Source organism: Heliconius melpomene, chromosome 1 (genome assembly GCF_056956725.1).
Source record: "Heliconius melpomene rosina isolate 202511_hmr_F chromosome 1, ASM5695672v1, whole genome shotgun sequence".
Classification (NCBI taxonomy): Eukaryota; Metazoa; Arthropoda; class Insecta; order Lepidoptera; family Nymphalidae; genus Heliconius; species Heliconius melpomene.
This window is the reverse complement of record NC_140389.1, coordinates 4,398,494-4,411,627: the sequence shown is the minus strand read 5'-3', so window position 1 is coordinate 4,411,627 and position 13,134 is coordinate 4,398,494. Positions and strand designations below refer to the sequence as shown.

Sequence of the window (13,134 nt, the reverse complement as noted above, 5' to 3'; positions counted from 1 at the left end):
TAGTTAGTCGTTATCTTACTGCGCCTGCTATGGATGCGCTTAATAAAAAAATAAAAACCTTACCAGAAGTTATCTGCCTCTCGTATTCGGCGCACATATTGAGTATTTCCTCCAAACGAGCCGTTTCCGCTTCTTTTTGTTCTTCCTCCTTTATCCTATCTTGGTAAGCCTAAAAATATTTTATCATATAAATTATTGATAAGTTTTATGTTTTAAACTTGACTGTTATATTCACGTTTATCATTTATTGAGTAAATAGCTGGTAACCAATAGTAATTTCAATTTTATTGTATTAAACTAAAAGCAAAAAATATATATAGTATGGCCAGATACGAAGAGCTTATGTAAAATATATTTTTTATAAGTTTTTAAGCTCGTTTAAGAGTATTCGAAGTTAAATTCAATTGACCTAGATTTTGTACTTTAAAAAAAATGCACATATAAAGTATTAATATGAACATAACATAATGTACTGTAACCGCAGTATTATAACATGATATAATAAACCATTTCAACACAATTACACCACACAATTGTCATCAACTCAACTAATCGAATAAACTTACCAAACCGCAAAATAACTTATCGATTTTCCTAATTATTGTATTATACATCTGATTCTTCACATACAAATCATTAAACTGGTTAACTTTCAAGTCGTTGCCAACCATAATAACATTATTATTTTGTATTGGCGCCGAAATATTTTTCTCACTGGCAATACACATATTAGCCATCTTGGAATTAATGTCATTTCTTAAATTGTCATATGATTGTAAAATTTGTTTTTCCAATTTTATTATTTTCACGTCGATTGTATTTTCATGGTTTCTAGTTTCGTTTATATAATGATTTGTCAATATTGTATTTATTGTTCTGTATATTTTTATATCGTTTCGTAATTTGTGAACAATTTCGAGTTTTTCGTTTACTGAGGTCGCGATTTCGTTTACTTTATCTATGTTCTCTCTCACATGGCATTTTGTTTCGAAGGAGTTTTTCAAGTCTTTTAGAGCTAAAGTATTCTTTTTGAGATTCGCTACGAATAGTTTTAGGAGACGTTTGCGGGAATAGCCCTTGTTTGTTTTCGATGATTTTGGAGTCATTTTGCACTAATTCACTTTGTTAATAATTATTTACTTAGCACTTATTAATAATACATTTGATTTAAAGTTAAATAGATATGTTTAATCTGTGACCTGAGTAAAATAAAAAAAAAGCAACATTAAGAAATATCAATGATTTTCATAATGATAAAAACACAAATAAAATAATACAATTTTGTTACTTCACCTCTGTTTTGTCACACAAAGTAATAAACGAACAACATTGCAAAACTATTAAATTAAAATGTAAATGTTTACATTATGTTAACAAAAATATCTATGCAATGTTTTAAAAAATACTAGGCACTAACGCAAAATAATTTTCCATTCATTTTTCTCACAAAAAAATCGATATTATTTTTTAAAAAAAGATATCACGTCGCTTATAAACAATATCTATTTAAATATAATTATTTTAAGTGTAATTTTTCGCCACAAAAACACTCCCACGTCACATAACAAATAAACACTATTTAATCATAATAATTTTGAGTTTTTTAAGTATTTTAGCCGCCACGAGTTCTGTCCAACTGTCTTGCCGCAGTATAACCGCATCGTACTATTTGTATTTATCTCGACGTCATGTTATCTTTAGATATAACAATTTCTATTGTTGTAACTCTTCACAATTAAAACCGTTATCAGTTTTGATTCAATAAATGTTGATCTGACGATTATGTTATCACGTAGACGGCATATTTTAATGTTTATCATTATTTTATTATATACAGGAAGAACGTGGCTGTTTTTTTTTATTTATATCGTCGCTGCAATTTATTTTAATAGTAGTTTGTTTGTCAGCCAAATCCAAAATATTGTTACAAACTATTATTAAATAACGTCTAAGATAAGAATTAATTCTAAGATTAAGGAAAAAAAACAAATTAGTCTTACCTTGATCCTCATACTTTCAGCTTCAATACTCCTATCATATTGACAATTCGCATAAACCGGCGAATACTGCGGGTTCCTATCAAAAGCCGGCGAAGGCAAACACACAACTTTACCCACACCACACAAACGTCCATATTCACTTAAATCCATATTCAAATTATTCTTGCTAGATTCAGTCTTGCTATCCAAATTATTTTTGCTAGATTCAGTCTTGCTTTCCAAGTTATTCTTGCTAGAATCATTCTTGCAATCCTTGCGATCTATGTTAATTTTACCATATATATTATTATCTGGCCTACTTTGTTGGTCGTTGTTAACTTTTTTTGGTAATTTAACATCGTTTCTTGAGTTATCATCAAAATTTCGAACTATATCATCGATTTTGGTTTTATTTCGTATGGCAACATTTGCGTAGGAACAGTTTTTAGGATCTAAACTATTATTTTCGTTCAACATAATCATTTTCTGTTCTTGTTTCTTATTCATATAATTTGGTATATTACGATTACCCAAAACATCTTTTGCCGGTGTGTTGACTGTTAGGGAATTCGAGCTGAACACTTTAGGAGATATTTCAATTTCATTAGTCGTATAAAATTGACTTCGACCCACATTTTTTTGTTGTTTCGCATAATATTCGAATTTAGATACTTTGGCCATAATGCTGCCTATTTTGGGTCTGCCTTCTTGATCTGAATTTGAATCTGTGTCATCTTTATAAGGCTTTCTCGGAGCTACTGGGGGTTTTTTTCTGGACATTTCTTTTAACGTCATATCTAGTTCATGGTCCAGTTGTGATAGTGAGTTGTCTTTGTATATTTTTTGTATGTTTTGGTAACATTGGTTCGTTGGGTCCGAGTGATGGTTGACGTATCCTGTAATTATAATAAAATTTGTTAATGTTGACAAATTCTTATATACACCTACTGAATAAATTACTATTTTAAATATTATCATATGCCAGAGTGTGAAGTTATCAGTCTAATTTATGTTTCTAAAGAAATACTTATTTCTTATAACAAATTTTAAATGTAATAATATATGTAATATCAGTTACAATAGCTAAAACAAAATTACCAGTCGGCAAGCACTGTTCGTTAGGCGTAAACTGTATAGGCGCCATCGACACGTGCCCGGAAGGTAGTACTGACTTCATGAGCTTAGCTTCTTCAGGATGGTTGAAACGTAAATAGTTCGATCGACCTATTGTTAACATGCTGCCTGGAAATTAGATAAAAATTGAAAATTAATAAGATATTTTATATTTAATTTTTTTTTCACTTTCACGCCGCGATTCCTCATATGGCAGGATAAGCTAAAGGAAATCTAGGGAATATTTTCCAATTTTGTTTTTATTTTATTGCCCTTTCAAAACACCTATATCTAGATGTATTGCGTCAAAAAAAAAAATCTATTACTTTTTTCCCTCAAATACCTTTATTTACCCTCAAATGAAGTAAGCAATTTTTACACGCACTTATATGGAAAATAGTTAATTTCAATTATTTCATACAAGTGTGCCGAAAAATAACCATACATGACAAACCATACGCTATTTTTCATACATGGAATAAAACCTCCAGAGTAACCGCAGACATTTTAACATAACGATATTACTAATGGCCTATTATAAAAGTAACCTCATATAATTATACTGTCGATGTTTACGGTTGAGCTATAAACTGTTGACAAGTGCATTACCGGCCATAAGAGGGACTTATATAGATTTTTCACACAGCTCTTACTTTTTATGGTGTTTCAACCCCACAATGTATACAAACGACTATGTAGTATATAAAGCTAATTTGTAATTTTGTTCTAATTTCAATATTCAATAAATAAAAAAAAATACTTTGCAAAATAAATTACTTCAATATATCATCATCATACCTTGCGACAACCTGGTAGGTTTCTCCACCGGTAAGCCATCGAGTAGCGTAGTACCACTTATAGGGTAAAGGGTAACGACGCCATGGGAATTCTCCACTCTACAATGCACGTTGGCCACCCCCGTTCCCACTACGTAGATGTCGCATGTTGGGTCAGAACCTATTGTTACTCGACCTGGAAATAAAATAAAGGTAATTTAACACACCACATAGTTACGTAGGCAGAGGGAACCTAATGTTAACGCACTCAGTTCCTCATATTCCGCCGAATTGTCGAGACATTAAATGATGAGTTGCGGATCTCAACGCCGCAAGTCTCAAGTAGGTATTCAAACCAACACAATTTACAATCCAACTGCAGAAAGCTCTAATATATGCCTCAAATTCAAACCGACTACTTCTGCATCTGATATGTGCTACGAGCCCTCGTAAGATGCTAATATTATAATAATTACTTCAAATATCTTAAACGTCTGACAATATAGGTACACCCACACCGGAGAATAAATAATTTTAATTTCCCCACTCTGGTAACAAGACAAAGCGCGCAGTTGAGTTACGCCTCTTAAAATACAATGTCACGAATATTAAATAGCTATAGGTATATACTTATTGTATGAGGCTTACCTTGTTTAATAGGATGTAACGTAACAGCGGTGCTGAGACGACCCGTCCCGAGGCTGACGAGGTGCGGAGTGTTAGTCGCCACCCTGGAAATAAACAAACATTGTTTTGAATATAATGTAACCAGCGTTTTACGTTTGTGTATCGTTGTAAACGCAACGGGTATGGGTTCAATTTCCACTCAGGGGAACGAATAATTTTCATTTTCCGCCTATAATAACAAGACGGTGGCTTCCGCTACTCAACGCGTGAAACTAAAAGTGTTTTTTTAGATGTTTTCTTAACATACAAAAAATTTAGTAAAGCTTGTTATTTAAACTTTTGAATTGAATTCAACTTTGTTGTTGAAAATGTTTTGAAAGAAAAATATCTAATACGTTTGTAGTATTTTACACAATTATGATGTAGATAACGCAGGATTTAAACCTATAACCCTTTATGTATTCTTTTATATGACTGCTATAATGAGATAAGCACTTATATAAGCATAACTTAACGCCGTTATAAATCTTTACCTTACTTTATTAGTACTTAGGCACACAATAAAACAGAACCTAGGCGGGCGTGCGGAAACGTGAACTCACAGGAAGTCTATTTTCAGATCCTTTGTTAGTTTCGCTCGCAAAATTTGTTTAGGTGCGCTAGACTTAAAATGTTTTAAGCTTAACCGACTTCAAAATATGTTTGTTTTGTTAATATAATTATATCTTCCAAAAAAATATTTAGTATTCGCGATAGTTGTTTATCATCTGTATACTTTCCGAATTAACCATCACATGTACCCTTGCTGTAAAAAAAATTTAGAATCACTTTTTTCTATTTTCCATTTTTCGTTTCCTTAGCATTGGGTACTAAAACTATTGTAAAAATAAAGAAGTATTAAAGAATTAAAAATCAAATATTATTTATAACTACTCTGTACGAATACTTTAGGATCATAAATAATATTTAACGACCATTAAATAAAACGAAATTCATTTCCAATAAATCTGGTAAATTGACATTAAAGCAAAAAAAAAAAGATAGCAGGATATAAATAATAATATGGCATGTGGCGTGCGACGACGCCTCACGTGCATCTGTTGTAGATATTTCTGTGACGCTAGAAACACCAAATTCATCACTAATTAAGGACTTTTACTTAATTTTTTTATCAACTACATGCTGTCAGCAAGACAGAGGGAACCTAGTGTTAAGACACTCCGTTACCCATTTTAGGCCAAATTCAGAAGGCATTTTGTGTTGAGTAGCGGAACTGAACGCCGCACTTTGCTTCGATACCAGAGCGAAGAAACGAATATATAAATTTAAATAAATATTTCGTCGTCGAGTGGGGATCGGACGTTAATTTTTTTAATTATTTTTGTTTAACAAAATCAAAGTAGGTACGTTTTAATTTGTGTTAAATTATTTTTTTACTTTTTAGTGCGTTGTTTAAAGTCAGTTTTTTTTGCAATTTTTAACATTTATTTTTGTAAATATATTTTACGATTTTAAGTGATGGGTAGCCCCGAAAAGGAATGCTTCTCAAACGAATTTATAGAAGTATGTACATCTGAATATATAAAAAATGTAGTTTTTTTATTTAAAATATAAATCTTCTGGTTAGTAAACCAAAAAGAAAATATTATTTTAGATTCCATAACTCAACATCAGTCTCTACTCCGAAAAATGAAGACGCTCGGAGTGATTTGTCACAGAGTTTTCGTCTTACTTTACAAATTACAAGAGAAGATAAAAATACCAAATAAAACAAATTTACTACTCATTTTAAAATCAGTCAACCTAAAATCAATTATTTATCGCGTCATTGAATTGGTTTCGGAGAAAACGGGGGTATCGCGTAAAAACTTGTTCGTTCCGTAAATGGCATCTACGTTAAAATACAGTACGGTCAGCGAGTCTTGGCCGTTTTTTCTTCTGATTATTTCCTTACCGACTGAAGGATGCGCTATGAGCGCAAGTGATGATGTTCAGAAAACCTAACTTTAGGGCGGCCACAACTCGACGATCGTACTATACTTTATAAATACTTCGAATGTCCATATAATAAGGCGTCTGACATTGTTCAGCAAATTCCGCTTTCGCATCAGGAAGTTGGTACTTATATCTTTAAATAACATTTCTTTGGGCAATTCATTTAAACGGGATTCTTATTGATAAAATCTTTAACAACAATTATGTTGAAAACCTATAAAAATTTTAAGAATTTGAATCCACTCTCAGAGAATACTATTAAGTCAACTTAATTCATGGTGATGGAATTTGGTTGTGAAACTAAATTACTTTATGCTTTCAGATAGGTTATCCAAGATTTTTTAAAATTCTTAATATATCCAAATGATTATCTTAAGTCTACTAAAAATCTTCACATAAATAAGTAAGGCAAGATCAAAAGAATCTAGTTAAAAAAATCACACCCACATCTCATACAGTATCTATAGATGGAGATAAACCACATATGTAACTCGAATGACTAGGTTATGTCAGTCGTGGCGCAGAAACACAAGTGTGCGACCGTAAATGTGGACAGGGGTTTGATTCCCACTAGAAGTAATGAAATATTTAATATTTTTATTTTCTCATACTAGTAATGAAACAAAGCGCGGCTTTGAGTTCCGAGACTCAACACATAATGCCTCCTCAATTCGGGGTATAGTGAAAAACGAAAGTGTTTTAATGGGAACGTAGTACCATAACACTTAAGTTCCCAGTTTCCCTCTGCTTATCCTGATAAGACCAGAACACAGCGTGAAACGTTTTATAAATTATATTTATTATTATTTTATTTTAATTTCACACTGTACTCCACACAGACACAGCAGGGTAGCCAGGGGGAACCTGAGAACCTAGAGTGTATTTATAATTATAAAATAATGAAAATAAGTAATTACCGCGATATATCCCTACTCGACCCTCGAACTAAGAAACTTTTCATACAAGCAAAATAATCTTTCATATTACATATACCGATCCACAGTAGGTACATATGAATAACAGAACCAACTGAGCAAATTGAAACGTGTGTGAATTTCCGCTTTATCGTTTATGATAAGAGATGACTGATGTGATAAGAAATATAAACACTTGTTGTAAACTTGATTTTGATATGTTGAGAGTTTACTGAGAAAAACTAGACATAGGATGTTTAAAGAACTTTTAACTTTAATGCAATAATTATTTTTTAATTAAATTAATCGTATACAAAGTATGTGTGTAAAAGTATTCTTATTTCTTTTTGTAATTCTTAATTTTTCCTTTATTATTATTACCATAAATAAACATCTGGATTTTAATAAAAATAAAAGTAGTAACTAATTAATCTCAAACAATCAATATGCATAGTATTTAAATTATATTTCAGATAGCTGCTGTTAAACTTAAGTATTAAGTATAAAAGACGATTAACAATAAGCCGGTTAACGATTTTCCAGACAATCTTAGAGGCTAGGCTAGGCTAGAAAACGTGAAACGCCAAGACACTGGCTGTCAGACATATAATATTACAACTTAATACATATACATACAGATTACATATCGATAGTATGTAGAGGTATAATATGTTTTAATTTCTTATACGAATACACATAAATTTAAATTCCAATTGTTAGAGCTAGCGTCTAATCTAAACGCGAGGGTTGTGGGTTCCAATCCCACGAGAGAAATAAAATGCTTCCATTTGTCCACTCTCCTCAGAGTAGAAAGGCGTGGATTCCGTTCTGAATTTCCATTTCTGTCCAACACTAGGTTAAAACTAAGGTCTTGGTCTACTCTGCTATATCCAGAATACATCGTAAAGCTAAAATAAAATCTCCAGACTTTACTTAGAATTGTTGCTATTAGATCATATGCAAATAATAAATCCATGACGAGTTCAAAGATAAAATAAAAATAGCATTGCATATTGCTAGAATGTGTCTGCCCATACTTAATGGTTATAGTTTGTCTTCCTCAGAACGTCCATAAATAGTTTAATAGGTAGGTGATAAAAAATAAAAACTTCTTTGAAAATAAAAACGTCCTTTGTTCGTATCAAGAGTAAAACTACTTAATATTTCACATATTAAGAATGATTTGCGATTGCGACACAATTCAACACAAGTGTACATTAAGGCCCGTCTCCTTAACTTTTTTATAACTTCAAGCTGTATCCCGCATACAAAAGGGTAAGTAAAGGGAACCTAGGGACACTCTCTTCCATACGTACCGCCCAATCAAAAGTCATTACACCACACGGCCTCTTACCAAGAAGTTACCTAGAACCTCGGAACAACAAAACAAACAATATAATTCCTCCAACTACCAAGAAAAGGGGCAGCGAGTAATAAATAATTAATTAGAGAGAAATTACCGGCTTTAGTATTATGCTTGCAACTATACGTTCACTTTCACATTATTTATTCAGCATTGTTAAGATCGTTAGCGACTCTGAAATTTATAAGTGAATTTAACTGCAAGTGTTAGTGTAATATTATATAATATACTATCTTTGTTAAGATATGTTTATTTGGGACGATAAACGGTTACTAGTTCGATTTCCAATCTGTGGTAAATTTTAATTTCATCTTTTTTTTAAAACAAAGTGTATCCTTTACGGCGACTCTATGTCGATCTCTACACGTTTCTTTATTCTCTCTGCTTAGTATATTTTGTGCCTATAATCTGCAGTATAAAACATAATTATATGCAGGACAACACTGTTAAGTATCAGTGCAGAAATACAATATTAAAATGAGCATAATAATTGCTTCTATCTCATAGTGAAACGTATATTGTAGCATTTTAAATGTATCTACGTATTTAATAATGTACTAATTTATTTGGAGCCAGTCAAGGCGGCAAGATGTGGTTCGATTTCGGAATTGAAATATTTAATATTGTCATTTTTAATATTTTCGTTTCCTCGCTCTGGTAACGATGCAAAACGCGGAGTTGTGTTCCGCCACTCACTCGTACTACTCAGTTACATACTGACTCACGTGTCTTAACAGAAATGAAATATCTTAACATTAAGTTCTCAAGTAGTCCACCAAAAGACCGACAGAAATAATGTCAGTGTTTAAACATATCAAATAAATAATGTTTATAAAAACAACCGACTTGTGGTCACTCTACTCTCTCCTAATTTTATATCACCTTTAACATTTAGCCTGTACGAGTGTGAATTGTGTAGCAATCAACGTTATTTATAATTACTTTCATTACAACTGACTTTGATCTTTATTACAATAGCATAAGATTGTTTTTATTATTTGGAGACAAAAATAAGTAAGAATATTTTTCCTATAATTCTTTTTTTGTTTATTTATAACTGACTAAAAATAACTATGGGTGCTGTGTAAAATACTTCAGAGATTAAAAATTGAAACATAACCCATTGTTTTTTTTTACTAATCACCATTTTTGTTGTCAAATATTTGTGGCTCTCGTGGTTCGACGTTGTTGGTTCGATCCCCACTCAAGTGTAAATATAAATACTGTTTATTCTCCAAAAAAAAAAAATCAAATATTCCATCATCCTGAACCCAATCCCCAAGCTAACCCCCCAAACCGAAAACCCATACCAAAGCCACACAAATTCCAATCACAAATCAATATAATCACACTAATGATAGCTCACAGCATCTCGTCGGCACTTGAACTTTGACCCTCTCCCATCTAACCGAGTCGTTAACCATTTAACAGCATCAGCTGATACCAAAGTGTCAATGACACCAGCGCCCTTGGGCTGTATGACGTTGGATCAAGGAAAGTTGGGATTTACTTTGTATAGGTTTCTCTCTTTGATTATTGGAGAAACCGGTGAAGCGGCGTTTTGCTAAGTGAATGCAATCTAATGTTCATGTGATCATTTGTTGGTTACGTAATGTTTATTTACAATATTGTTTGTGTTATATTATGGTTTTTTGTTGTTTTAATAAATATTGTAATATAGTACTAATAGCTGCTTCATTTAAATATTAAAGTAACTTTATAGAGCATTTATAACGCATTAATTAATTCGATTTTTTTACACCTCATGGTAATGATTGGCGCCAGCATCGCCGAGAAACTATTATGACTATCAAAAAAAATACAGTCGAATTGATAACCTCCTTCTCTTACAGAAGTCGGTTAAAAAGCACTGTTTTTTGTAAGCCAGTCGCAATGGCACAAACACGTGACTGTCAACGCGACAGGTTGTGGATTCAATTTCCACACTAGGAAATTAAATATTTAATGTTTTCATTTCTTCACTCTGGTATCGAGGCAAGCAACAACGAAAAAAAAAGCTTTAGAATGGGTTGAGAAAATGGGGAACATCACGAATATCGTTAGATTCCCTCTGCCTACCCTGCTACATGCGAGATACAGCGTCAAGCTGAAAACCAATGTCTTGAAAACTCTTTCTTCTTCTTCTTCTTCAGTTATCAATACTAATAAAACAAACAAAAATTACCTAACAAACGCGTACCACATAATCATCAGAGCTAATCGGCATACCCTAGGTGTACATTACTCTCGCACAAGTGTCAGGTTCCCGCGCAAGTGTCGAGTTACCCATGTGTGATATTGTGCGGTGTTACTGTTTATCGTGATTTGTGGTCGAAATGACTTTGTTAAGGCTAGGGTGGTTTTAGATTGTTTAATGACTAATTTATTGATTGATTGGTTGAGGTATAAAAAAGGGTTATAGTAGGGTAGGCAGAGGGACCCTTAAAACGCCCCGTTCCCCACTTTTCACCGAATTTTCGAGGAATTACGTATTAAGGGAAAAAGCAGAACTTGTTAGCACAGCCACGAAATGCTAACATTAATAAATAACAATTCATTTTCTCAATTCCCAACCGAATATATTAAAAATAATCGTTATTACAAAAAAATCTAATTTACATACAAAAGTGTTTACAGATTAGACTGTAACATATGAATATTATGTAATTTTTAGTTTATGCTAATTCCAATTTCCTGGGACTGATAAGACTTCTTGAGACAGAGTTTCGGAAGTATCTAATTCACCCATCCGGGCTAACCTTAATGTATTGATTGTGCTGAGAGACTACCATTATTGATAGATACTTAGTCGGATGTGGTTAATTCTTAGTGCTACAAGTGCTTCTTTTAAAATGAAACATGAGAATTTAATATTTTGATGAAATAATCAGATTAATCAAAGATAAAAATTATATAAACATTGTTATTAGTTTACCTGAACTCATCATGGGAATCCAGATACGACAAGAAAACCTATTACATCTTCTGGAGTCTTGACTCTCTCTAGCACTTTAATCAATATTAAACCTCTATATATTTCTTCATCGTTACAAAATTTTAGTCCACAACCCTTGTTACGACACTGCCATGATATTTTTTTATTGTTTAAGTAATTTAAATTTTCACTGTCAGTGCGAGTATTGTGGGTTCAAATCTAACTTCGAGCAATTAATTATTTTTATTTCCCTCTCTAAGCGCCCATGATGCGGCATGGATTCCAATATTTTGAATTACAGCGGAGAACGAAAAGTTTTGACACTAAATTTTCTCAACTCAACCTTCTAACAACACTAAATACAACAAAACAAGTATAATGTAAAAACAATATTATCAAATAGAAACAAACATTTTCCATTAAAGCTAACCACACAGATTATTTTACGCACTTTTTTTTGTACCTACTGTGCAAATATTTAACCAAATTTAAAATTCTACAAACGCCGCCGATGGTTTCATGTTGACGCAAGCGACTGTCGAAATGAATATCAATTGCTTTAGATATGGATGTAAATAATTGTACAGTTGATAGGGCAAATGATTTATTTGATTTAGTATGTTATTATCTCGTCTTTGTTTATAGTAAAAAATAAATTTAATCAGCTTCACGCTGTATCCCGCACACAGCAGAGTAGACAGAGGGAACCTACTGTTAAGACACTCCGTTCCCCACTTTCTGCCGAATTCTGGAGTCATTGCGTGTTGAAGACCACCAGAGCGAAGAAATGGAAATATAAATTTAAATAAATACTTCATTTCCACGAGTGGGGATCGAACCCACAACCAGTCGGTTTTACAGTCACACTCTGTGCCCCTATGCCACGACAGCCTCAATGTTGTAAATAATTGATGAAATCAGAACAAACCAGAATTGATTTAATTTTCTGGAACAAAGTCCATGTTATTTTATTCATGCATCGCGCAAAGATTTACAATTCTGAGTGTAGACTCTAGACTAATGATATCTGTAAATAGAAACTAAATTGATGTTGAATGTTTTGATCTATAAATTGTCAATTAGTGGCGTTTACTTGCGTTAGGTATGCTTTAGTGTAATGGTAAAACGTTAGTAATGGTAAAACATGTAATAACTTTATTAATTGACTATCCAGCAACCTTTGCGTTAATTTTAAAACTTAAAATACGGAATTTAGTTTTTTATTTCATTTTTTTTTCCTGTTTTCGTAGGAATTTGGGAAAATCTTCTTTCACTGCTCTCCTACTTATTTCTCTTTTAGAGATCATCACACAATGCCCTTAGAATTGGAACCCTAGGTACAAGGCAATATGCAAATTAACGGATGTTTACTGATTTACTAAGGACACCAATTAAGATAAGATCGCTCAAACACTCGAGTCCTCTAGAATAC

General features: G+C 32.4%; 1 protein-coding gene across 4 annotated transcripts in view; it reads right to left on the bottom strand.

Annotated features, from left to right (window-relative positions):
* The window catches only part of LOC146541014 (uncharacterized), an 89,309-nt gene that overhangs the window by 29,179 nt on the left and 46,996 nt on the right, over positions 1–13,134 (bottom strand). For 2 of the 4 annotated variants that reach the window (XM_085189173.1, XM_085189165.1), the window contains 5 exons: positions 4,517–4,599; positions 3,891–4,064; positions 3,078–3,221; positions 2,001–2,875; positions 64–169 (listed from right to left, as the gene is read on the bottom strand). In XM_085189173.1, the coding sequence (XP_085045299.1) occupies positions 64–169; positions 2,001–2,875; positions 3,078–3,221; positions 3,891–4,064; positions 4,517–4,599 (1,382 nt within the window). Of the gene's footprint in view, positions 1–63; positions 170–566; positions 1,180–2,000; positions 2,876–3,077; positions 3,222–3,890; positions 4,065–4,516; positions 4,600–7,407; positions 7,488–13,134 lie in introns of those variants that run through there. The other 2 variants (XM_085189156.1, XM_085189181.1) reach the window with 2 other exon arrangements.